The sequence below is a fragment of the Thamnophis sirtalis genome, unplaced genomic scaffold, assembly GCF_051295495.1.
Source record: "Thamnophis sirtalis isolate CommonGarterSnake01/CBP01778 unplaced genomic scaffold, rThaSir2_p1.2 scaffold_8, whole genome shotgun sequence".
Taxonomy (NCBI): domain Eukaryota; kingdom Metazoa; phylum Chordata; class Lepidosauria; order Squamata; family Natricidae; genus Thamnophis; species Thamnophis sirtalis.
This window is the reverse complement of record NW_028261388.1, coordinates 23,712,871-23,739,142: the sequence shown is the minus strand read 5'-3', so window position 1 is coordinate 23,739,142 and position 26,272 is coordinate 23,712,871. Positions and strand designations below refer to the sequence as shown.

Below are 26,272 nucleotides of genomic sequence, written 5' to 3'. Positions count from 1 at the left end.
CACTGACTCACATTTATGACGGTTGCAGTGCCCTGGAATTATGTGATCAACTTTTGTGACTTTCTGACAAGCAAATCTAGCTTGCAGTGATTCACTTAATAACGGTGGCAAGGAAGGTCGTAAAATGGGGCAAAACTCACTTAGCAACTGTCTCGCTTAGCAACAGAAATTTTGGGCTCATAAGTCAAGGACTACCTGTAGAAGCCAATAAGGCAAAGCTTTATATAGCTCATCACCATTGTCTAGTAAGCTTCTAGGATTCAAGTGTAGTTTTCAATCTTTTCCATAACTCTTGTACCGACCTTCTTGAAGACTCTACAATAGAAGTCTAGAAGGTTCTTCTTCTTTCTCTTTAGAAAAGGCAACTGGACTTCGTTTGTTTGTCTTTTTTCCTTTTGATGATGTTTCACTTCTCATCCAAGAAGTTCTAACTGAATGGTGGGAAGGGGGAAATAGAAGGATTTGGTGGGAATGAAGAATGATGGGGGATCAGAATGGAAGACATCATTCCATAACATTCCGTCCACCAGTCAGCCATAACTTCATGGAGGAGAAGCGAAACGTCTTCAAGCAAAAACAAAGAAAGTCCAGTTTCCTTTTTTTGGAGGGGGAGGGAACACACCTGTGGGACCACCATGACCTGGATGACCGAGAACATCCATAGACACCTACATCTGAAGCCTCGTTACAACCTCTGGGCCCATGCTATTGACTTTCAGACTTTCTTCTCGCTGAAAGAGGAGTCTTCATATTTTAGATACACAGTTTGCATTGCAAAAGAAAAAAAAATTCTTTTCCTCCTCCTCCATGAATACCAGGAGACAGAAATAACTGAGAACAACTTAGCCAAAGATGGACATACAAATATATGATTGAAATGTATTTTATCAAAGTGCAGTGCAGCCAAGAGGATTATTAAGTGCTGGAACAAGATTAGTATGGGCCCCCTCACCTACACCTGGACACATAAATCAATAATAGCAATACCACTTAGACATATACTGCTTTACAGTGCTTTACAGCCCTCTCTAAACAGTTTACAGAGTCAGCCTCTTGCCCCCAACAATCTGGGTCCTCATTTTACCCACCTCAGAAGGATGGATGGCTGAGTCAACCTTGAACCTGGTGAGATTTGAACTGCCAAATTGCAGGCAGTGGCAGCCAGCAGAAATAGCCCGCAGTACTACACTCTAACCACTGCGCCATTGTGGCTCAGTGGCTTATTTTATCAACCTCGGAGGGTAAAGAAGATTGAGTCAACCATGGGACTGGTAAGATTTGAACAGCCAAAATGCCGGCATTCGCCACTCAGCAGAAGTAGGCTGCAGTACTGCACTCTAACCACTGTGCCACCGTGGCTCTCTCTCACGGTGTCATAATTGTACATTTACAATGTACAGCGTTTTTAAGCTCCAGAGTTTTGAGATGACATTTGATCACCAGTCATAAACTGAAATGAAATACGAAATATATTCATAAATGAAATGAAACTAAACTTGAAAACTTAAATAAATAAGTAATGAAATTAAAATTCAATAAATTACATAAATAACTGTTCACGCAAAGTCTGAAATATATATCCAACATTGTTTTTCTTTTTAAAAAATTGGTTTTGTAAGAATTAAAAAAAATCCTTTTCATGGCCCCCCCTTTGAGCTCCATGGGCCCCCAAACAATGTACCGGCTGCACCCCCTCTCCTCAGGCATGAGTGCAGTTATTTAAGTGAAAATCTTAACGGGGCATCTATGTTTAGTTTTGTTTATACTGATTCATTTCACACATCTTGCTAATCGGGGAACCTTCTAGGTTCCTTCACCACATGGGCCCTGTTTTTTTAGCTGGTGGTTCACTGTGAATTTAGCATTCCTAAAAATAAAATTTAACCAGAATTCAGTGTTGTTGCCGGGTGGATTTCTCCATTCCTTTCCCACTCACTGTCAATCTGTGTTCCATTTACCACTGAGCATGCTCGGTCCTAATTTATCTGCTTCACAGTTTCAGTTTAGGGCTTTTTTCTTTAAATATCTTTCTATCTTTACTTTGCTAAATTGTGATGTTTTCCCCAATCTGTTGATGCTTTCTTTCTTCTTGTGTGCAGATGGTGCTAGTATGATTACCTAAGTCAGGGAACTCATTTCTGAACACCAGAAATAAAGAGATTATGGGGGAAACACAGAAAGGAATCAATAGAGGACTTGGATATGGGCATTTTAAAAAAATGTGTTTATCTGTCATATCAAGAGTATAAATATTGGTGCTGGTGCTGATGCAGGGGTTTAGAATTGGTCTTTCTTCCAGAAAAAAATCAAAGGCTGTTTTAAAGACTTTCCATATGCTGGAAAATCACATTATCCAGCTTATCTCTGTACAATTAGCTATTTCCATGAAACCATGCAGAGTGAATTCAGATAAATGCCACATAACACCTTATTCTGCAGCATCTTCCTAAAAGGCTTTGTGCGAAACCGTATTACAATAATCATTTTACTGCCCTGTTAATCATCAGAACAGTTTGATGATTAGCAATATCTAGTTCATAAAAAGAAAGTAAAGGTGATCCATAATTGTATATCTAAAAATTACCATTACCAATTGCAATTTCTTGCAAATGTCTAAGCCTCCTAGTATTAATTGCAAACTTTTAGATTCCTCCCTGACTTACTACAGTTTGTTTAGTGACCATTCAAAGTTACAATGGCATTGATAAAAGAGACTTATGACCATTTCCCACAATTATGACCGTTGTAGCATTTCCATGATAGTGTGCTCCAAATTCAGATGCTTGGCAGCTGTTTCATACTGTTTTCATACTGAAGTTGGGACGGCTCCGAAAGGAAGGAAGTGAAAAGAGAAAGTGAGTCCATCTGGTGAGGTATTTTTTCTATTTTGCGAAAGACTGAAATTAAAGGGGAGAATGAAGATATAGAAGATACAGACAAGACAATAGATGAATTTATTAAGGGAGCAAATGTGGGTGAAAGTGGAGAGAAGAGAATATGGAAAAGGGAATTCGATGAATTGGAGCTCTACCCCAGATTCCAAGATACAGAAGAAAAAAAATGGTAATGATGATGGACTTAAGAAGAGAATTTTTTTTCAAAACCAAGATTGACAACCAAAGACAAGCTAATTTTAGTAGTAGCTGGAGGGAAACAAGATTACCTGAGAGATCCTTCAAGCAACAAAGTGCAGAGAGAAGTCTATAAAAACTTTATAAAGGAGATAAAAAGAAGACTGACACCACAATTGGCAAAAGAGATAAGATTGTTTTGTTACTGGAAAGATACAGGTTGACAATGAAAGTTGGTAATAAAAAATTAGTTGATTTTGGTGATCAATAAGTAGGAATTTAGTAACTCTTAGATTATTTTAGATTGTTATTAAATGTTTATTCATTAACAAATAATTAACTATAATAACAATAATGAAATGATAATGGATACAGCTTAGTGATATATATGTACTGGCAAACTAGTAAAAGTAATTTGGATATAAATTGCAAATTGTGACTTGGGAAAAAGACCTATAAATTTTATTAACAAATTTTTATTTAGATCTTGTCATAAAGGTGTAAGCTCTTTTTTCTGTTTGGGGGGGGGTCTGACGAGAAGAGATGGGACATAAATAGTAAATGATTTTTAGCCAATTATAATAACAAGGAAATGTCAATGGACATTGTTTAATAATATATACATGCTATGGTATTGGCAAAAGTAACTTGGATATAAATTCTAAACAGTGAGTTGGGGGGAAAAGGGGGAAAAGGTTTAGAAACTTTATTAATTGACTTTTACTTAAATATTCATAAAGGTGTAATGTTATTGGAGGATTTTTGAAATAGCTAATGAATGCCATTATGTGGTTGTGTCTTTAAGTATGAATGATTTGAGGTAAAAGCATGTTCAAATAATTGTAGTCAAATGAGAATTGTGGTACATTGATAGTAAGCTATACAAAGATTTTTGATTTAAAGTGTATAATCTAATATGAACTATAAGTAATGACTGTGAATTGCACGAAAGAAGAAATGCATGAAAGTTATCTGTAACCAATCAACATGCTTTCTACAAGATGTAATGAAGGATGATTCTTTTTTTGTGTTTTTATTCAATTAAAATAAAAAAAACTTTTCCAAAAAAAGGCTTCTTGGCCATGTATGGGTATCCTTAGAAAATAAAATCTTTGACCGTCCACCTATCCAGCCTGAAAAAAGACAAGGGAAGCTTCAATGGTAGAGATCATCTGGGAGAGAAATGAAGTAGAGCAAGGAGGTCATCTTAATATCTTGTTTTCAGTTAAATAAGTGTTCTGCTTTTGGCCTTGATGAATGAGTAAATCTTATTCATTGAAGCCATTTGTGGGAATGTCCACAGCAGGTCCTCGAAATTTCCCAGGTGTCCACTGGCTCAAAAGAAAATGCTACCTACCTGTGTTCTAAATTACCATACATAGGGACCTTCCATAATTACAAAAACTCCTTAGGAAAGAAATTAATTTTCAATGTATGAGGGACAAGGCACAGGGAATGGGGTGGAGGTGACTGTGAGACTAACAAACCCCATTCCATATTTTCCTCCGCATGCAGAGAGGAAGTGAATGTCTGAAAAAACCTGACCAGCATAGCAAAAGAATAATTGCCTAGGCATGCAGTTACCCTTACCCAAAAAGAAAAGGGGGAAGGGGGAGGAAAGAGAAAGAGGTGGAGGAAAAAATGTATCTGTTCATGAAAGAATCTGTACTTTCATTTTTTCCAAATATTACAACGCTGCAGAAGACCACTGAGGTTGCAAATAAACGAGTTTATGTTGCATACTGCTGTCAGTAATAAAATTAAATCACAAAGTTTCATATTTCAAGGAATTCACTGGCTTTGTTTCTACTAACACAGCAAGCTACTTTAGCTTTTTAAAAAAGTTATATAGACAACTCATAATATGCAGCCTGAGTCCTAACAGGCCTACAATATCATTTATTGCGGAACTGAATGCTGGTGGCCACATCAAAGCTTCCATGGCTATTTTCTCCTCACAATAATCTGAAGTGCTCACAGATGGTTTCTAGAGCTGATGTCAGTGTTCAAAGACAGTTTCATGGGATTCAATGACTTCCCATGGGCTTTTGATGAACTGCAGGTGCCAAAATAGCACTTATAGTGAATTTATTTGGAAAGGGAAGATGAAAAAACATTCCAAAAGCCTGGAAATTCAGTCCAATGAAATTGATATTTACACTAGACTAAAAGTTGGCTAAAAATAGTATGAAGTGTTTTATAGGATGTTGGTGATTTGTGGAATTTATGAAAGATTTATGAAAATAGGATTTTGTTGTAGGATAACACCAGTGGTGGGATTCAATTTTTTTTACTACTGGTTATATGGGCGTGGCTTGGTGGGCGTGGCAGGTGAAGGATACTTTAAAGTCTCCATTTACTCCCCATTCCAGGGGAAGGTTCAGTGGTGGGTTTCAAATTTTTTTAGAACCTCTTCTGTAGGTGTGGCCTGCTTTGTGGAGTAGCTTGCCGACCATATAACCGGGTGGGAGTGGCTTGATGGCCATGTGACTGGGTGAGAGTGGCTTGGCAGTCATGTGACTGGGTGGGCATGGTCAATTTGTAAAATGTGATGAAACTCACTTAACGCTCTTGCTTAGCAATCAAAACGTTGGCTCAGAAACTCTGTCATTTGAAGCATGCAAGTCTTAAAGCTGTCAAGTTACAAGACCCTTGAACCCCTAACTCTTTAGAAAAAAAAAACCCAGGGGTATTCAAACTTGACAGCTTTAAGACTTGTGGACTTCAACTCCCAGAATTCCTCCTTTCGCTCTTCATCTTGATGATGTGTGGACGGACAGGGGGAGGGAGCTGAAATAGGTTCTAAATGGCACAGTAGATTTGTGGAACCTCTTCTATAGAAGAGGTTAGAACTGGCAGGAACCCACCCCTGAAAAGGTTGCTGCAAAATCCCCATTTCTTCCTGATCACCTGGGACTCGGGAGGCAGAGAATAGAAGGGGGTGGGGCCAGTCAGAGGTGGTATTTACCACTTCTCCGAACTACTCAAAATTTCCGCTACTGGTTCTTCAGAACTGATCAGAAACTTCTGAATATCACCTCTGGACAACACTATGGTTATTTTGAACAATATGGGACAAATGGTAGATATGTTGCTCTAGCTATGTACTGTTCAGTGAGTGTATAACATGTAAATTGGTTCTTAATCAAAACAACATTCAGGTATTGTTAGGCCTGTAAGAGGCTGGAAAGAAGCAGCCCACTGTTGTTTTACTTTTATTATTGGAAATGCACCAACTCTACTCTCAATTTTTGTGCATTGTTTTTGGTTGCATATAATCTTTCTGTGATGAAGAGTTTTGGATGCCACAGGACTCTGGGTTTATCCAGTGAAGGGAGAGTAGAAGAGCCTGGAATTACAAGGACAAAGCTGGTGCACACATTGTCACTTCTCTCTCTACTTATTCAGGCAAGAAGGTCTGAATACTAATTTTGCTTCCGTCATAACCATTTGAAAACCAATGCAAAATAGTAGTTGATTCTTGTCTGACACACCCAACTTTTGTCAACAGTACATGTCTTCAAGACAGTGTTGACTCATAACAACTGAGTTTTCTTTGCAAGATTTTTAGAAGCTATTTGCCATTTTTCCTCTTCCTACAGGGGAGGGAGGAATCCACACACAGAGAGAGACAGAGATGGGGAGACAGAGAGACAGAGACAGAGACACAGAGACATGGAGAGACAGAGACAGAGAGATGGAAACAGAGAGACAGAGAGACAAGGAAGGACAGAGAGACAGAGAGACAGAGACATGGAGAGACAGAGACAGAGAGACGGAAACAGAGAGACAAGGAGGGACAGAGAGACAGACATGGAGAAACAGAGACAGAGAGACATGGAGAGACAGAGACAGTGAAGCAGACAGAGAGACAGAGAGAGACAGAGAGACAGGGAGAGACAGAAAGACAGAGAGAGAGACAGACACGGAGACACACAGAGACACACACAGGAAGACTGGCCCAAGCCAAAAGGTGCAAGCAGTCTCCAGTTTTCTAGCCTGCTGCTTTAACCACTATCACAAACTGGCTCTCTTTGTTAATAGAAATGACTTTTAATAAAAATAATTAAATCTTTTATGATATCAAATGGCTCAGAGATATGTGAGAGAGTGATTCAGAATCACCAACAACTTGATAACTAATAAGTTAAAAAGTTAAACTTCTAGTCTATATTTTCTATGCACTAATAAGCACTCATTAATGTGTAATGGTATGTGGCAATGGCCTTGGGAGATGGAAGAGCCACAGCCAGGGCAACGGTTGAATAAGAAGCAGCTTAGCTTGCGGTAGGAATGTGAGTGCAGCAAACATTTTTCAGACGGCAACTTCCCTAGCTTTTTGAACAGTAAAAGTGACGGGTGAAATGTACTTCTAGACTTGCAAGAAGTTGTTAATGTAAAGTAGAATTAGTTCAATTGGGCCTGCTTGTTGTCTGAACTACCTTGCAAGGTTGATTATGTGTTCTGGCAATAATGGAAGACAAGCAGCCTTGTTATTCGTTCTATTGCTTTTGCTATACTTTGGATTCAATTAGAACAGTCTGAGCTTTTTGCAGTATCTTCTATTGTGAATGTTATGATGATATGGATAGAAAGAAATAATAAAGCAGAACATCCATTTTTTTAAGAAAAATAATGAAATAGGCTTTGTATTTAAAACACTTGGAAACCAAGAAACTTCAAAGCTATTCAATAATGAGGTCAGTGAGTCTATTTCAAAGTACCTTCCTTGGGGACTCCGCAGCTACATTGTTTCAGATTTAATTAAAGAAAATTCCCCGAAAGTTTGTCCAAGTCTTGCAAATCCCTGCAGCCTTACAATATTTGAACTGAATGCCTTTAAATTGTCTTTCCAAATGTCCTTGTAATTTAAGTTTTGTGAGTTTTGTCCTTGTGGATAATCTTGAGCTTCTCCATTCACCTAGCGCTAACAGAACAACTCAAAATGCACACTGTCTTATCATTTTTCTGCTTCGGATGGAGAATGTACAAAATACAATGCCCGCAGAATGATTCTGAATCTTTTTATGCAGTGGTGAAGTTAGGAGGAAGGATATTATTGAGGGCATGGGCATGATAATTGCTTTAGAAATGCTTTAAATTATACCCCACATGGATGTTAGAAGGTAAGACCATTCAAGCATAGGCAGACACATTTTTGCTGGAAGCAGGTTAGAAGCTCCAAATATCAGGCAGTCACAACAATGATTTCCTGGGCGTTTTACTGTGGGCAGATGGGGAAAATGATAAAGCCTTTGTATTTTAATAATGTTTTTCTATGCGTTCAGCACAGGGTACCAGTCTCCTCTTTCACCATCATTCTCCGTCTCATTCCAATAGTTAGGCTAATACTGATTACTTATCCAAATATTTATTATAATCAAATTATTTTAAAAAGTTTTTTAAAGTATCTGTAAATATAATACCCACCTCCTTCTCCTCCCCTCATATTTTGAGGGAGGTCTTGAGATGACATCTGTATTGATAATAGACAAATGTCGCTCACACTTGATTTCTAAAATTTTGCTGATAGCACCTCAAACATTTCTCCTGTCCAGATATTATATTCTATTTCATTCATTCATTCATTTATTCATTCATTCATTCATTCATTCATTCATTCACTCACTCACTCACTCACTCACTCATTCATAATTGAACTTCTATGCTGTCCATCTCACCATGGTAACTCTAGGCAGCTTACAATCATATAATTAAAATACAATATAAAATGTATTTAATTATGTGATAAAATAATAAGTAAAAACTTAACCTTTAAAATTCAGTTAAAATTAAATTAATCAAGATGAGGGGAATGGACCAAGTGTGCAAGGGGATGAGGTGGGGTCTGTCTAATCCATTAACCACCTCCAAGATGACCCTCCCCTACTGGGAGTACATTTGGAATAATCAAAGAAAGACATTAGAGATTTTGTGTAAATGTCTTTTTTTTTTTTTCCAGTGATGAAAGATTGGAGGAATGTGCACGGAATGTTCACGGAGGTTTCTTTAAAGTATTCAAGAACCCAATGATATTGTGATATTTGGTAACAGAGAAAGGGCTGAATGTACCATACAGTGAACAATAGAGGGAACTAGGTATGTTTAGTCCAGGGGTAAGCAACCCGCGACTCTGGAGCTGCATGTGGTTCTTTCATCCCTCTGCTGCGGCTCCCTGTCACTGGTTGGCACCACAATATTGAGAGGAGCTTCCAGTTTGGGGAGGGGTGGAAGCAGGGCGTGACAGGAGGCAAGGGGTGGGTTTTCCAGGCAGCTCCAAAATTGATAGGGCTTTCGGTTAGGACAGGTACAGTGGTGGGTTTCGGCTCCCAATGTAACTGGTATGCTGCAATGGGAGCCGGGCGTGCACCTCAGGCACATGTGCTGCGCATGCCTGCATGAGCACCCACTGCCTGCAATGCTCCAGCTGCTCAGCATCATTCAGGCGCTGTACGCTGCATGCACATGCACATGCACAGATGGCCCATTTCCTTCAAATACAGGTAAGGAACGTGGGTGGGCAGGCGGGCCCTCCAATGGTGACAGTGGCTGCTGCTTCCGGCAGGCACCAGTACTTGTGTACTGGGGTGTACCTCCTGCAACCCACCACTGGATAGGTAGAGGAAAAAGAATGCCGCGCTAGGAGGAGACTATGGTGGGGGAACAGGACTTCTGGTCTGCTCCAGAATTGAACGGGGGGCCTCCGGTTAGGACCTTTGTGGCTCTTTGAATGTTTAAGGTTGTTTATCCCTGGTTTACTCTAATAAAGAGAAGGACCTGCAATATGATAGCAGTCTTCTAGTCCATGAGGGTCAGTCACAGAGGAGAGAAGATTCACCTATTCTCCAAAGCACCTGAGGGCAGGATAAGAAATAACAGGTAGAAGATCTTTAAAGAGAGATCCAATTGGAACTAAGGAGAAATTCCTGACAGTTAAAACAATTAATCAGCGGAACGAATTATCTCTGAATGTTGTTGGTTCTCCATCACTGGATATTTTCAAGAATAGACTGGACAGCCATTTGTCCAGAATGATATAGGGTCTCCTGCTTGAGCAGTGGATTGGATTAGAAGACCACCAATCCTATTATTTGATGTTCTACTTAGCTCACCAGGACCAATAGCATAATCCTTCAGCGGTTTTGCAGAGATAAAAATTCCATGAAAGTTGCCAAGCAATTGCAGAATAAGTGCCTCCATTGACAGTACCTTAATTATAAAAATAAAAGGAAAGTATAACAATTTTGCTATCTAGTAGTAGTTGGCTAGAAACAGCTTCTTAATATTTTCTTCATCTGTCCTCCCTATCCCACAGCACAATTTCCACTAACCTCTCTTAGATTAGTATAGTATAGCTTTTATCGTCATTGTACAAAATAAATACAACGAAATTAGCCAGCATAAGAAAATAAGAAAAAAATAAGAAAAAAAGTGAAGGAGACCTGCCAGTGCCATAATATTTTAATTTCCATCCTAATGTGTTGTGGCCCGGCAGGTGCCGTTGGAGCTGCCGCCAGACTCCGACAGCGAAGGGTCTTATGAGTCGGCCTTGGAGGAAGTGGAGGACCCTGGACAGGGTGTCGACTCCGAGCAGGGCGAGGAGAGACTGGTTGGCCACCAGGTGGCGGCAGAGCATTGGAACAAAGGGAATGTTTCGGAAAACATTTGGGAGTTGTATCAGGATGCATGCAGGCGCAGGGCTACTCAGTGTAAAGAACAAAGGAGTAACTACAGGAGGTGATTACAAACAGCTGATGCTGATCAAGATCCCTTCCTGCTGATAAAAGGGACTGCTGATGCCATGCCCTGGTTGCAGAAGTCAACGTTCTCGTTCTGGGTCTTGTGCGTGCTCACAAACCGAGAGAAGCCAACTTGGATAAGTGGCTTGATAAGAGAAGCTGGGTTTGCAGTGTTTTGTGAGTTATAGGACTTTCTGCCAGAGCTATTATCTTTATTTATTTGGGCTTGCAGCCAACAAGAGCTTGGACTGATTAAAACATTATTTTGTACGTCTGTGTTGGCTTTCGTTCCTGGACAGAGAAGCGGGGGGGGGGGGGAGTCAGAACACTAATGTACATACTGTTTGATGGATACTGACTCACTTCAGCCCATGGGTAGTCCATAGCAGCATGGTTCATAGCTTGCCGATTGAGAAACGGGTATAACAAAATTTAATGTGCTTTTAATTAATTAAATAAGCTTGATAAACTGAAAACCATCTGCTTCTCAAGGGTCTATAAACTGTCACCTATCAGACCCAGACTTCTGTTGCTCGGGTGTTTGTATGTAGTAATACATTTGTATTTGTAATACTTTGCATGTCTAAATCAATATATCGGTTTTGAGCTGCAACATTTTTCTTGAAATAGAAAATTGTCAAATCTAAGCTGAGGAATTTGGGGGCCTTAAAAAGAAATGTTAGGATTATTTTTAAAGTGTGCATTCCAGCAACATTTTCTAAACAGCTCTACAGAAAATGAGCATCTGCTTTAAAATGCTGGCATGTATTGTCCTGCTATTATGCAATACAGCTGTCTCTCCGCTTTCGCTGTCATAATTTTAAAAAAAAACAGAGCAGCAATTTAAAGAGTGTCATCTCTGGCATTTTGAAAGATAACGACACACCATTGAAATAATAAACTTTTGCTGCGATTATAGATTTAGTGACAGCCCATAGTTCAGTATATAGAATATATTCCGATTGGTTCATTTCTTTTGGCTCTCTGAGAGTTTCCCCAAAAGTAGCCCAGGTCAATGCTGAGAAGCAAAATTAAAGCTTCAAAATAGCTTTCAAGATCATTTGGAAGATCAGCTGCACTCAATCCAACCTGTCATTTAAAGCTATTGTATCAAAGGTGCATGCTTTTAACAGGGCAGTGGTACTACGAATGAAAAATAATATGGAAAGACTAGGGCCATGATGGCGAAGCTATGGCACGCATGCCCAAAGTGACACACAAAGCCATGTTGTCCAGAACGCGTAGCCTTGCATGTGTGTTTTCTGGCACACATGCGCACATGACGATCAGCTGCCCTTTGCACACACAACAGTGCCAAAAACTGATGTGTGCATGCGTGCTGGCCAGCTGATTGTTGGGTGCGCATGTGCAGCAGAACCCAAAAGTTTGGCTTTTCTGGAGCATGATCCCTTCACAGCTGCCGAAAACCTGTGCATGCATGCCAGCCAGCTGATCATTGGGCACACATGTGCACTACAACCTGGCAGTTTAGCTTTTTTGGAGCGCGGCCCTGACGAGGGTGCGTGCACCAGGGGTGGGTTCCTGCCAGTTCTGACCTCTTCTATAGAAGAGGTATCACAAATCTACAGTGCCGTTTAGAACCGGTTCCAGCTCCCTCCCCCCGCCCGTCCGCACATCATCAAGATGAAGAGCAAGAGGAGGAATTCTGGGATTTGAAGTCCACAAGTCTTAAAGCTGTCAAGTTTAAACACCCCTGGGTTTTTTTTCCTAAAGGGTTAGGGGTGCAAAGGTTTTGTAACTTAACAGCTTTAAGACTTGTGTGCTTCAAATGCCAGAGTTTCTGAGCCAACATTTTGGTTGCTAAGCAAGAGCGTTGTTAAGTGAGTTTCACCATATTTTACAAGTTGGCAACGCCCACCCAGTCAAATGGCCAGCAAGCCACTCCCACCTGGTCACATGGCCAGCAAGCCACTCCCACCCAGTCAAATGGCCAACAAGCCACTCCCACAAAGCAGGCCACACCTACAGAAGAGGTTCTAAAAATTTTTGAAACCCACCACTGGTGTGCACACGTTTCTGTGCGACCTTTTTGGCAATCAGTACCGAAAAGGTTTGCCATCACTGGCCTAGGGAGATGACCAAGATGATTAGATGTAGTTTTCAGAAGAACAAATGGTTGAGATTTCTTAGTAGTTAAATTTAAGTGCCTTAGTGTGCAAGTGAAGACCTCATCTGAAACAATGGATATGATTCCTGGCAGCATAAGCTACTAGTGTTCTCTCCACTTACATTCTATGTGTATAGCTTCCTTAATTTGCATGCTAATAAAGTAAAATTCTGCAATCTAGAGTTCAAGTACATGAAAATAAAATTCCAAAATATAGAATTGGGATTCAGTAAACGCTGGGTATCTTTAGACATTGCTAGCATCCAATGGATAACTGAAAGATAATAAGGTTTTAAAATAGGAGGTTTTATTTTTAAATAAATAAATATACCTATTTCTTCTTTATATCTTATAAACAGTGGTGACTGCATATTCCACATCAAACATGAATATCCTGTAAAAACCTGAATATAACAAATCTCAGGAAAAGTATGTATAGTGACCAGAAAACAACAGTTAAAATGAAATTTGCTAAATGATTCGTTGCCAGCTAAATGGTTCCTAACTGGGAAAGAAATACACCAAGGTTATAAATTGTCCCCTGATTTATTTCTGTGCAGAATATATGATAAATGTGGGAATAAGAAAAAACAGAAATTGGAATTAAAATTGTTGGAAGAAACATAAATAAACTTAGATACTTTAATGACATATTTTGATGGTTGAAAGCAAGAAAGACTTAAGGAATCTCTTTTTTGAATATAAAAGAGAAGAATGCAAAATATGTACTTATGCTATTGAACATTGACAAGGACTTTTCATGATATTCTGTATTAAATTAAGTAGTTTCACAATTAGAATAATGTAGCTGACTCTATAAACCACTTAGAGAGGGCTGTAAAGCACCGTGAAGCGGTATATAAGTCTAAATGCTATTACTATTAATAGTACAAATTTTCATTATAAGGGGAAGGAGGAGAAACAATTTGGAAATGCCTTTCCACGCTGTTTTTATTTACAAGTTGTTTTGTGGAAATGTTCAAACATTAAACATTTAAACCTCAAATTATCTCGCTAATTGAAGAATAATTTTAGCTCATTAAAATGTTTTTGTTGAGAACTCTTACTAATGAGCCAAATCAATACTTTAGTTTTAAGTACACATGAATGTATTCATCTGACCTTCTCATTTATTGTTCACAGTTGCCAACTACTTGTCTCCACCTGTGGCATTTTAATTATGTAGACTGTTATAGAAAACAATTCTGCAGTTAAATGCAGGGACTGCTGACAGAGGACTAAAGGAAAAGCAGAATACAGGTTTGTACATGAGCCAACAACTCAGGATTTATTCTTCTTCTTATCCTACCCGTAAGAAATATGATGCCTTGTACTTGATAATGTAGTATGTTAAAAAAAATAACCATAGCTAGAAATATTTGTACACTCTGCATGACGTGATAGCATTGACAAATTAAATAAGTTCCATATTTTAAATTTCTAACAATAAGGTCCTCATTTATAGAAAAAAATACATTGTTTGTTCCATCCAGAGATAATCTGATACAATTTGTTTTGTCTGCTTATATAATAAACTTGCTTACTGATGCTTGACGGTCTGAGATTTAGTGTTTATAGAGTTTGTGTTCATGCAGGGCAACCTAACAAATAAATAACACTTTTTGCTTTCTTCTCCCTCATTTCCCCTAATCAATCAGAATAAATGTATAACTAAGAAGCTTTGTAACGAATGCTGCACGTAGGTTTTGAAATGGTCACACAATGGAAAAAGACTCAGCTGCTTTAACCATTTAAAAAACAGGTACACACCTCTTCTTGTTCAGCCTTGTACAGATTTGCATTGATCTAGACATTATTCCAGAAAACCATACTTTAATCATTTTCCATCTACAAACGTAAAACCTTTTTTAAACATAAGTGTTCCCAGATTACAAATACCTGGAGAATTGAGCTTGGTGGCTGCTACTACCAGTCTCTTGGGGGATGAGATGGCAGGCCTGCTGCTTTCCTGATCTTTCTGTCCTTCTTTTTTTGGCCCTGTAAGAAAAAATATATGCATATATGACTGAAAATGAAACATACAAGAATAACAGAATAGGAAGGGACCTTGGCGGACTTCTAGTCCAATCCCCTGCCCAGGCAGGAAACCCTATACTATTTCAGATAAATGGTTGCCCAATCTCTTCTTAAACTCTTCCAATGTTTTACCCAAAACTTTTGAAGGCAAGTCATTCCACTGAATAATTGTTCTAACTGTCAGGAAATTCCTCCTTAGTTCTAGGTTGGGTCTCTCTTTAATTAATTTCCACCCATTGCTTTTTGTCCTGCCTTCAGTTGCTTTCGAGACTCGGTTGACCCCCCTCTTCTTTGTGGCAGTCCCCTAGATATTGGAACACCGCCAATATGTCACTCCTAGTCAGTGGTGGGTTCCGGATCCTGTTGCACGCATGTGTACTTACCACCCTCGATGCTCTGCAATGCCTCCGCAATGCTCCAGCTGCTCGGCGGAGCATTGCGCAGGAGCCGTACGCTCTGTGCACGTCCGTGTAAGCCCCAATTGGCTCAAATACAGGTAAGGAGGGCAGGTGGGCCCTCTGGAGCACCGTACTGGAATGGTACCTGGTGCTTACAGCAGGCACCGGTACGCCTGTACCGGGGTGTACCGGTCATATACCACCACTGCTCCTAGTCCTTCTTTTCATTAAACTGTAACTGCTCTTCATACGTTCGTCATACATCAGCATCCGATCCCCTAATCATCCTTGTTGCTCTTCTCTGCACTCTTTCTAGAGTCTCAACATATTTTTTACATCATGGCAACCAAAACTGGATGCAGTATTCCAAGTATGGTAAAGTGGTATTTAATACTTCACATGATTAACTTCACAGTTACAGGAAGGCACTCAAGGAATTTGACGTCAAATACCATAGGTAAGTTCATTAAATGGGTGAAGACGATTCCATCTTCAGATATACCATGCTGCTCATTTCTAGGCACTGTACAAAACTCAGAATACTTCATAATATGGAAAAACTAAATAGTAAAACAAATCATAATGTATAATATTTATATTCAATCCACATATGTATGGAGAACCTATACACACATTTCAATCACAAAGATACACACACATATCCCAGCACTTCCCCCATAACTCACTTCCTCAGTTGCTCCATCAGTTGATGGAGCTTTCCCCTGGACAGATTAAAGTTTAGCTTCCTTTCTTATTGCTCAGTCACTGAATAAAGCTTATTTCAAGAACCTCTTTGAACATTAGGAGCGAGAAAGAGTATTGAAACAGGACTGGGAAATGAGTCAAAATACACAGAAGACTTTAGGCAGGTTGGTTGTAGATTAATTGGATCACAGGCCAGATTTCCCTTATGTGTTTGAAGTCAATTTGCTACTCACAAAAACACAAGTCTATTTCTTTACTATTTAGGAATTGAGAATGGAAGAAAAGTTGTTTGATAACATATACTGCCCTATAAAGCACTGCTGGCATTATAAATTATTAAACTATAATTTGGATGAAACACAGATGCTTTTGAAGAAATTGAGTAAGATTTATATTTAGAATCTCACTTGTGTAGTAAATAAGAGGTTAGACCAGTGGTGGGTGTCAAAAATTGTTCGAACCTACTCTGTGGGTGTGGCCTCCTTTGTGGGAGTGGCTTGCTTTCCATGTGACCAGATATGAAGATGCCAACGACACTTGTCAGAACCAACTTAAATTACCTCACACACAGCCCTGACATGCATAAGAATATGATGTAAACTTGTTTTTTAAAAGGCAACTTTGGTTTGCGTTAAAACAACTTCAACACACACAATGTTCTGATTGCACCACAAACGCAGTAGTCATCCTTACCTTTCACAGAGGCACTGAGTTTTATAAATATGAGCATGAAAGTGTAGAATAATCATATCCAAGGACTAGTGGTGGGTTTCAAAATTTTTTGGAACCTCTTCTGTAGGTGTGGCCTACTTTCCGGGTCCACTGGTGGAACCTCTTCTAACCGGTTCGGTAGATTTGACGAACTGGTTCTACTGAATAGGTGTGAACCCACCTCTGGGTTAGACTGTCATTGGAGTAGAGCCAAGTCTATTCTATTCTCAGCCATGACTAAAGATGATTTGGGCCAGTCCTTCTCTTTTAATACAACCCACCCCAGAGTTATTTTGTGTGAAAACAAGGAACAGGAGCCATATGGCTTACTATTGTAAGTTGTGGACTACCTGTGTACTAAAACCTTGATGTCTAATACTTTGCAGCTTAGGCACCAAAATCATGACCTTATGAAGTATTTAAAGAGTAAGAATATTTTTCTGTATTAGGATTAAAACCCTTTATTGACATTTCTTTGCAAAAGCTTCATAAAGTCTGGAAAATCATTTAAAGCAGTAAAAGGGAACTTCTAGTATGCGTGCCAAAAAGAGAGCTAAATGCAATAAAAGAGAAAAGGATCCACCCGGTTAAATTCTTAAAGTCCCATTAGAGTCAGTAGGATTTTAATAGACTAACTGTGAAGAACTGCAGAGTAAGGAAGTACAAAGAGATTGTTCAGTCTGGAATGCATAGAAAACCTACAGAATTATTTATAATCCATTTGAATGTAAAAGGAAATGGTCAGCCAAGTGGCACATAGTTAACTGACTACACTGGTTGAAAGTGCACTTAAAGTAGCTTGTAGGTTAGATGCTTTACTGTATATTGCTCTGTAGAATTAAAAAAAAAGTGAGAAACACAGAACCAGCAAATCTCTAAACTGTGTTAATTTGGAACAAAAAAAAATCTCATGTATGGATTCCCATGCAATCTTTTCACTTTCCAGTCTTTTAAAATTTTATGATGTATCTGAACAAATTTGTTTTCTGGGCTTTATATGCTGAAACCATCAGTTTACCCATTCCAAATTTCACTTATTTTCTTTCAGAAAAAAAAAATCCACCTTAATAAGGCCAAATCTGGTGGGATCAGAGCCAGACATCTCGGGTTCTAGTTCTCTTTCACCCCTAGCTGTTTATTCCATGACCCTGGGTGAATCATTATCCCAAGCTCAACCCTACTCACAGGATTCCCTACCATGAAGGGAACATAAGAATGCAATTACAAAAAAGAGGAGGAAGGAATATTGTGTGGTGTTGATGCCTTGAGTTATTTGAATGAATGAATCAAAATCACTCTAAAGCAGTTTGTATGAATAACCTCGTGTATCTAGTTGAAAATATCAATGTGAAGTATTATCTGTGAAGGAATTAGGAATTCAAAGGAATTAGTCCCCTGTTATATTAGTACTAATATGCTATTAATGTATGAATGTAATGTATTAATGAACACCAGAATCTACCAACTCCTAAACCTAATGTATTATATGCAGGTATCTTTAATGTATAAATTCCCCACAGAAGGTTGAATTCCATAAATAAAATCTGGCTATGTGTGCCTGATAAGTACAGGATGAAATTTGTCAAGTCTCCTGGTGCTCAAAATACATTTCTTCTCATTCACCAATTTTGATTACTTCATTTACTGATAACTGATTTTGAGACATAGAATCAAGATCTTCCAAGCATGTAAACAATGGTGGGAACAAGCTAGCAGACAAGGGAGACAAATCCAGACATAGCCACATAACACAAAAGAGAATAATCTTGTCCTCTCCTTCTCTTGAGGGAAAACATCACTTGTCTTAAAAATCCAGACTTTAAAGAGGGAACGAAGAGAACTCAGGGGAAAACAGGAAAAATGTGATAGAGAAGCTGAAAGAAGTGGACTTTACCAGCTCCTCCTGACAAGCAAATAAACAAGCCAAAATCTTTGACAATCCAATAAGTAGTCTATGTTTGGAGCAGTGGCGAGTTTCAATTTTTTTTACTACCGGTTCTCTGGGTGTGGCATGGCTTGATGGGCATGGCAGGGGAAGGATACCGCAAAATTCCCATTCCCTCCCACTCCTAGGGGAAGTATAATGTAAAATCTCCATTTCCACCCCACTCCAGGGGAAGGATATACTGTAAAATCCCCATTCCTTCCCCATCTCACTAACCTGCTTTCCATCTCCGTAGATGGGGACGGAGCTAGCCAGAAGTGTTATTTGCCGGTTCTCCGAACTATTCAAAATTTCCGCTACCAGTTCGCTAGAACCGGTCAGAACTGGCTGAATACCATCTCTTGTTTGGAGCAACCTGTCCACCGAAATGTTTTTAAATGTTAATGATTAACTAGTGGAATTTCCAAACTGAATACAAAACCATTTGGGATGGGGTAGGGTGAGGTAGAGGGATATGGTGTGGCTTCCTGCAAAGAGGTTATCATTTTATCCCTCTAGTCTGATAACCACAAGTAATCCTATCCTTCATGAATAATGAAGCACTGCAGCATGCCTTATTTGAAACAAAATGAGAAAAGGAAGACATGGGATGGGAAATATTATCTGGGTTAAAAAAATAATTCAATTCTGTTCTCACTAGAAAATTAACCAGTGACCTGGGAGCGGGGGTGACAAGATAGAGGAAATGAGAATAAATAAGCAAGAACAGACACAAGATGATGATTGTTAGCCTGGAAATCAGAAGTGAAGAAATCAGTTGTTATCCTTTCCCTTTTGTTTCTTGACCTTCATAGGTTCTACCACTATGTGAAAATGAAGGGGTTTTATTCCTTTTCTTGCAAAAAAAAAGTTCTTTTTTATTCTTTGGAACTATATGTAAATTTTAAAACACATTTTTCAATCACTGCTAATCTAGATAGAACCAGTCTGCATGCAATGAAACTAACTCTTTTCTTGCTGAAAATCCATGTTCTCCCTGCACCGCTACTTAAAATTTATTATTTTAATAATAAATTCATTTTTTAAAAAAAACCAAGGAAAAAGAAATTGATTATTTTAAGGAGGAAATCCTGGAAAAGAGTTGTCTCTTCTGATTCTCTCACTACACCATAGTCCAGATCAGGATAGGCAAGTCGCAAAACAGAAGCATTTTTTTTATTTCTTTAATTTTGAACGGCAATAATAATATAACAAAAGTTGACTCCTTCTCCCCCAGATCAAATTCAAATCACAAGTGTGTGTGTGTGTGTGTGTGTGTAGATAAAGTCATTTTGCAATCGTGTTATGCAGACATAACTGTTTAAGGATGGATATAGGAGAAGACATTTAGTAACAATCAAGTATAATTATTTAGGTAAAAATGTGCTATACCATTAAAATAATTGCTTTAAAAAATATTTTATTGAACAATTTTTTTTATTTTAAAAATGACGAAATGAAAAAAATGCAATTTTCTTCTATATAACATTTCTACCTCGGTATACATCCATTGTAAATGTACTTCTCTCCCCTTATTTCAGTTTCTCTTTCTCTATATATGTGATACTATTATATACAGTCCTTAATTTACAATCCTTCTTTCCATTTATACATGTTTCTTCATCTGTACCTTACCTATACATTGTTAGTTTCTAACTCCTGTGTCTTCTTCATTTAGTCTTTCCTTAAGCTTTACACCTGTCCTCTAGCCATTTGTACCACTCATTCCATACCATATAATATTCTGTTTCCTCCTTTTCTTTTGTAAATTTGTCCATCTCTGCACACTCTAACACTTTCATTATAACATAATTGCTGTTATTGTTCTATTACACTAATGCTATGCCAATCGAAGTGGACAACCTTTGGTTCCAGTATGAAGTGTCAGATTTGAACTTTAATGGATTTTATGGCACTGAATCTGAAAACCTGGAGGGCTTGTTGTAACTTGAAGAAGGAAAGTCCACCATTTCAACTGAGGTAGTATTACTTGTGAAAGATGAATATCCTTAGTGTCTCCAAAGCTGTGGAGAGTCTTTGAAGAGAAGATTCATTCCCAAGAGCAATTTTAATGTCCTTTTAGAGTTAGGATATGTTCCTCATATGTACTTTTCATCTTTTTATACTTCTACAATTTATTATTAATGACAGACAATGATGTGTTTACCATGCCACCTATTTGCATACATTTTTTTTATTAAAGAGTTTTAATAAATTTTACAATTGTATACCTTTCCCCTTCCCTCCCTCCCCCCCAATCCCCCCTCCCCCCCAACCTCCCAGAGCAAAATAGAGGGTATAAACATTTAACAATCATTCACTAAAATAAACTAACTAACTTTAGCATCGTACCTTCACTTATACTTTAACTCCCCTTTTGTAACTTTAGATAAATTGTAACATTCCTTGTTCATTCATTCATAAGCTAACTGAAATTTCTTAGTCCCATATTTATTTTGAATATAATCAGTCCATCTTCTCAATTCCAACTTGTATTTCTCATCTGAATGGTTCTTCAAGTATTTGCATACATATTTTAATTGATGGTACTCTTAATTCACATTGACTGCTCAGGTGAACTCCAAATTCCTCATGTCCCACCTACAAAACCTATTGCTAAAGGTCCTCCTGCCTGTCATCAGTGGGAAAGGAACCATCAGAGATGGCTTTTAATTGACTGGCAAGCCAGGATCTTTTTAAAGGCTTGTGCTTTCTTCAAAATTATTGGTTGCATTATCTCCAGTGGCTCTGCAAGTATAATTAATTTCAACAGAATTAAAGGACAAGTTCCAAATCATCTGGTGCTTCTATTCTAACCACCACCACCACCACCTCCTCCTCCTCCTAATCTATTTCTTTGACATGCTAGTGATGCCCCAAATTTGCACAGAAGGATGATTTAATGCAGTGAATCCAATTAGAGCTGCTCATTTCAGAGAATGGAAGAAAACCAATCAGCTCATGTCATCAAAACAATTTGCATAGCAATTATTTTCTAATACTCTGTCATACCACGTAAGGTGCTTCTTTTCTGTTGCTTTGGTTTTGGATGGCTCAAATTTGTGGAGTGATGCAAGACGATGAGATTTGTGTGGGGTTAATTAAAGAAGCCTCATTTGGATGACAAGCAGATTCTATAAAATAGCATTGTTTGCCCCACCATGTTTGTATTAAATAAGAATGCACAGGTAAGATTGTTTTTTTAAACTTATTAGTATACTTGATGTTTCTTTACCAAATGCCTCCTTATTTACTCCTTATCACAAGGATTTAACTTACTCAAATCTTCATAAATTGGGACTGTTCCAGCCTGAAGGTAATCAATGGATTAAGAAGAAGATCCCATTGTATTCTGGTGTCTAATTTATTTAATCTCTATTGATTCCGGTACTTAATCTTTTCTACTTTTGCTTTAAGGATGTTGTAAGCTGCTCAGAGTCAGTTGACAATGACATGGGTGGCATATAAATGTTATCACAAATAATAAATACATAAATTTATATATCCAAAGTTCCTTTCTTGAAGAAGTTGGAAGCTAAAATATACAGCCACCCATTAATTGGCTACAATATCTTCTATACACTATTTTGAATGTATGGAAACAGAGATATTTTTTTTTCAAAAAACTGATCTAAGTTTTGGAAATTGTTTGCTGTACCTCATTGAAACATAGATTAGTTTCCTGGGTTGTTGGTCTATCAGAATTTGTCGAAAAATCTAAATGTATTAATATGATCATGATTTATTAATATGATGAAGGACCGGCAACAAAATTTAGACAGTGAACTGTTGATCTCAACTTTTTGTCCATTGTGCAAAATATCTTGGATGTTGGAGTACTACTATTCAGAAGTTCTTTAATAGAAGATAATCTATGTGGCTCAGGTTGAACTGTGGAATCCTTTAAAAAAAAACAATTCGCCGCTAGATTCTTCTGTTCTTTGGTTTCAATTAGCTTAAATTTTAGTGCGGACCATCTCTCTTTGAGTAATAAAATCAGCTTACCAGTTGAATCCACTTCCACCATTCTTAGGGGCAACCTGCAGTTTCGGTTAGCATACAGCTAATCCAGAAAGGAGTTGGCAGGAGGGGTTAATTCCAAGCCCCCCAGAGACCTGCGAACGTCTCTGAGGTCACTGGATCTCCCCTCACCTTTCACTGTCTCTTCGGGACAGCTAGGGTCCGACGACCCATCCAAAATTCCTTCGGAATAGGGGAATTTCAGGAATAGCCTGAAACTCCGTCTTCTCACTGCTAAGCCCCGCCTTCTTCGGGAACTGTGGAATCCTTTGTGATCCCTATGCTTGATTGTTTCATTAACAGACTAGATATCATCTTCAGACCAGTTAACCTGGTAACAAAATGTTGGCAAGCAAACAACCAACTTCAGAGAACACCAAGAACTCAAACTTCTTCAATGTTCTTCCCTTTTTGGATTCCTTGTTTGTTTCCTCTCCTTGCCTTCCCCATCACTGCCCATGTTCATTCATTATTCCACTCTTTTAAGGAAGAACCTTCCTTCATTTTTTTTTAAGGAAAGAAAGAAAAAAGATAGGATTTGTCTTACATGATCTGTTTTTGATAAAGGCAACTGACTTTAGGAATCACAGCATAGACTTCAAGATGCTTACAATTATGGTTCCAGTATGGGCAATTACAGGCTAGGTGGAAAATAGATCAAAAAATTGGTTTTATTCAAGTTGAGGATAATCTGTTTAAACAAATAAGAGATCAAAGCTTAATGCATATAAAGAGGATATATAATGTATTGATACAGATGGATTCGGAAACAGAATTAGTTAAAGATTGTATGATAAAATGGGCTCAAAATATTGAGGAACCAATAATGTTGGATACATGGGAAAGAATCTGGGTAAGAAATGTGAAATTTACACAAGCTCAAAATCTGAGAGAAAATTTTTACAAGATGTTCTATAGATGGCATTTAGATCCTAAAAAGTTGGCTTCTATGTATCCGAATGTACAGCCTAAATGTTGGAGATGTGGTTCTCTCGATGCTACATATTATCATATATGGTGGACCTGCCAAAAGGTTAAAGCATTTTGGATAAAAATATGGTGGGTCATGCAAAATGTTTTTAAAAGAAGGATAAAGTTTAGTCCTCAGTTATTTTTACTAGGTATATGTACTGACTTTACAGTGGTAGAGACCAATTTGACTCTGCACCTGATAACTGCAGCAAGACTGTTGGTGGCGCAATATTGGAAGAAGGAAGACTTGCCTACAATTCAAGAATGGACATTGAAAGTAACAAACTTAGCTGAAATGGCTAAAATATCGGCATATCTCAAAGATCATTCAAATGAGAGATATAAACGAGACTGGAAAAAATGGATTGACTATATACAAAATAAATACGGGACTAAGAAATTCCAGTTAGCCTATGCTTAAGATCAGAAATGATTTAAATTGTTTAAAGTTAGTTCAGTAAGAAGAAGCTAAGGTCAATCTAGAATGTCATTAATTTCTTTATTTCTTTTTTCTCAATAGATTTTAGACTGTGTTAGTTAAAATTCTATACCGTGTACGGGTTCTGGGAAGTCGGGGGGGGGGGAAGGAGGAGGGGGGGTGGGGGGTGGAGGGAGGGAGGGGTACACACACACAAAAAATTGTACTTCAATGTTTTAATGATTGACAAATGATGACATATTTGTGTTTTTTTTTTTTAAAGAAAAATAAAAAAAGTTCTGTTAAAAAAAAAAAAAGATGCTTACAATTGTTCTGACCCAGGCTTCCTTAGAAAGCAAGAAGCAAAGTCTTGGTCCTGAAAAACCACTTTTATTTGCACGGCTGTGAATTCCTTTCATTCATAGTCAGCATGGCTTTAGCAAACAGTCTTTCAGAGGAATGTTTATCCACACACACCTTATCTCATTTGGAGCGCTGCCAGTTAATTTCCAAATGCAGGGCAAAGCAAAACTTGGCACAAAGTCTCTTATAATCACAAACATAACTTTCCAGACCGAATGAACAAATTGTTTCCTGAAAAAGCCTACTCCTTGTTCATTCCTCTTTTGTTTCTTCTGGGAGGGGCCAATCACCTTCAAGGTGTGGCTTTGCTCTTAAGTCAACCCTGCTTTCTTAGTTGTTCTTGTCTTCTGGCAGCTCTGCACATGCGCACACTGGGAACAGGCTTCACTGTTCTTCTGCCTCAGCACTGTCTAACTCACTCTCTGCCTCTGACACAGAGCCCTCTTCTGAGCTTTCCTCAACCCCCAGGACTGGCATTTTATTTGACATTTTGCATTTGGTGGAGTTAGTTTGCTAACAGATGTAGTTAAAATCTGTCATCACAACAGCTTCAAAGACTTCCTAGATGTATACAAGGAATCCTAGATGTATAGGAAAAGAATAACACTTATAATGAAAGGAAACATAATGTTTTGTATTTCCTTTGCGTAAGAGCCATCTAAAGTAAGAAAAGTAGGGCTATCCCAGTCTTTCCGCAACAGCGCTTCATAAGGCACAAATACAATGCATGTGATGCATATACATGCATGTAAAATGATTGTATATACACATATAATATATATGTTGAGATAATCAAAAGCAGCTCTGAAGCAGTCACATGCACCTGGCAAAAAAGACACACTTGTGGTAATATTCTGAAGAAGTTCTTTGCTTTCACAAGACCAGGTTGTGTTATCAAACAAAACCTTTGAAGTATTTTACACAGCCTTCACAGAAAGGATCTGCAGACACAAGGTGCAATGTTGCATTGAATTATCCATTGCAAAGTTTGCATTTGATATTTGCATTCTATGAAATACTATGCAGCGTAACAAGATTAAAAATAACCTCATAATTAGCAAGCTCTAGTTGCTAGCATCTAAAAATTATATGTTCTGCATCTGGTCTCTTCTGAGCTAATACAAGGATTGTATTTGCAATGCAATAGCTAACCATAATCTCAGTATTCCCAAAGAAACAGTCTTAGATTCCTGGTTAAATGCCAAATATATTGCTGTGTGTGTGTGTGTGTGTGTGTGTGTGCGCGCGCGCATGCGTATGCATAAGCATATAGTAAAGGACTACTAAAATCTCTTCCCTTATGTAGTGGCAATGTGGAAGACCATTGTTATTTCATATTTAGTGACATATTTTGATTTCTCCTTCATATTAAGAAAAGCTAGCCTTCTTGTTTTTCCCCTCTTGCTTGTTAAACAAAGATAAAGGAGTGGCTGGGGGAATCTTCATTTAACTTCACAGCTTTCTCCACTGTGAAAGTCTCAGACATTTGATTCCCATCCCAGAATCATCTCCCAGCCAGTCAAGGTCAGATCTTGTAGTCTTTTGACCATAGCAGGGCCAGGGAAGTCATGGATGCCGGTTTTGATTAAAACTATAGGGCAGTAGTTATGAGTTGGGAGCTTCTACATGAAACCTAGCATTACATACTGTGGATTCTGGCTGTCCTTGGGGCATCTCTGCTGTCATTCAGGAGCTTCCAGCAGCCTGTATGAGATTTGGATATTATCTTGCTTAGTATGTATGCTTTAGATGTTTACTTAAGCCAATAAGGTAAGGTTCCCCAGGG

General features: G+C 38.3%; 1 protein-coding gene across 4 annotated transcripts in view; it reads right to left on the bottom strand.

The window, feature by feature from the left end:
* MTUS2 (microtubule associated scaffold protein 2) overlaps positions 1–26,272 on the bottom strand; it is a 342,103-nt gene that overhangs the window by 75,642 nt on the left and 240,189 nt on the right. For all 4 annotated transcript variants that reach the window (XM_087721256.1, XM_087721254.1, XM_087721253.1 and 1 more), the window contains one exon: positions 14,838–14,936. In XM_087721256.1, the coding sequence (XP_087577382.1) occupies positions 14,838–14,936 (99 nt within the window). The remainder of the gene's footprint in view (positions 1–14,837; positions 14,937–26,272) is intronic.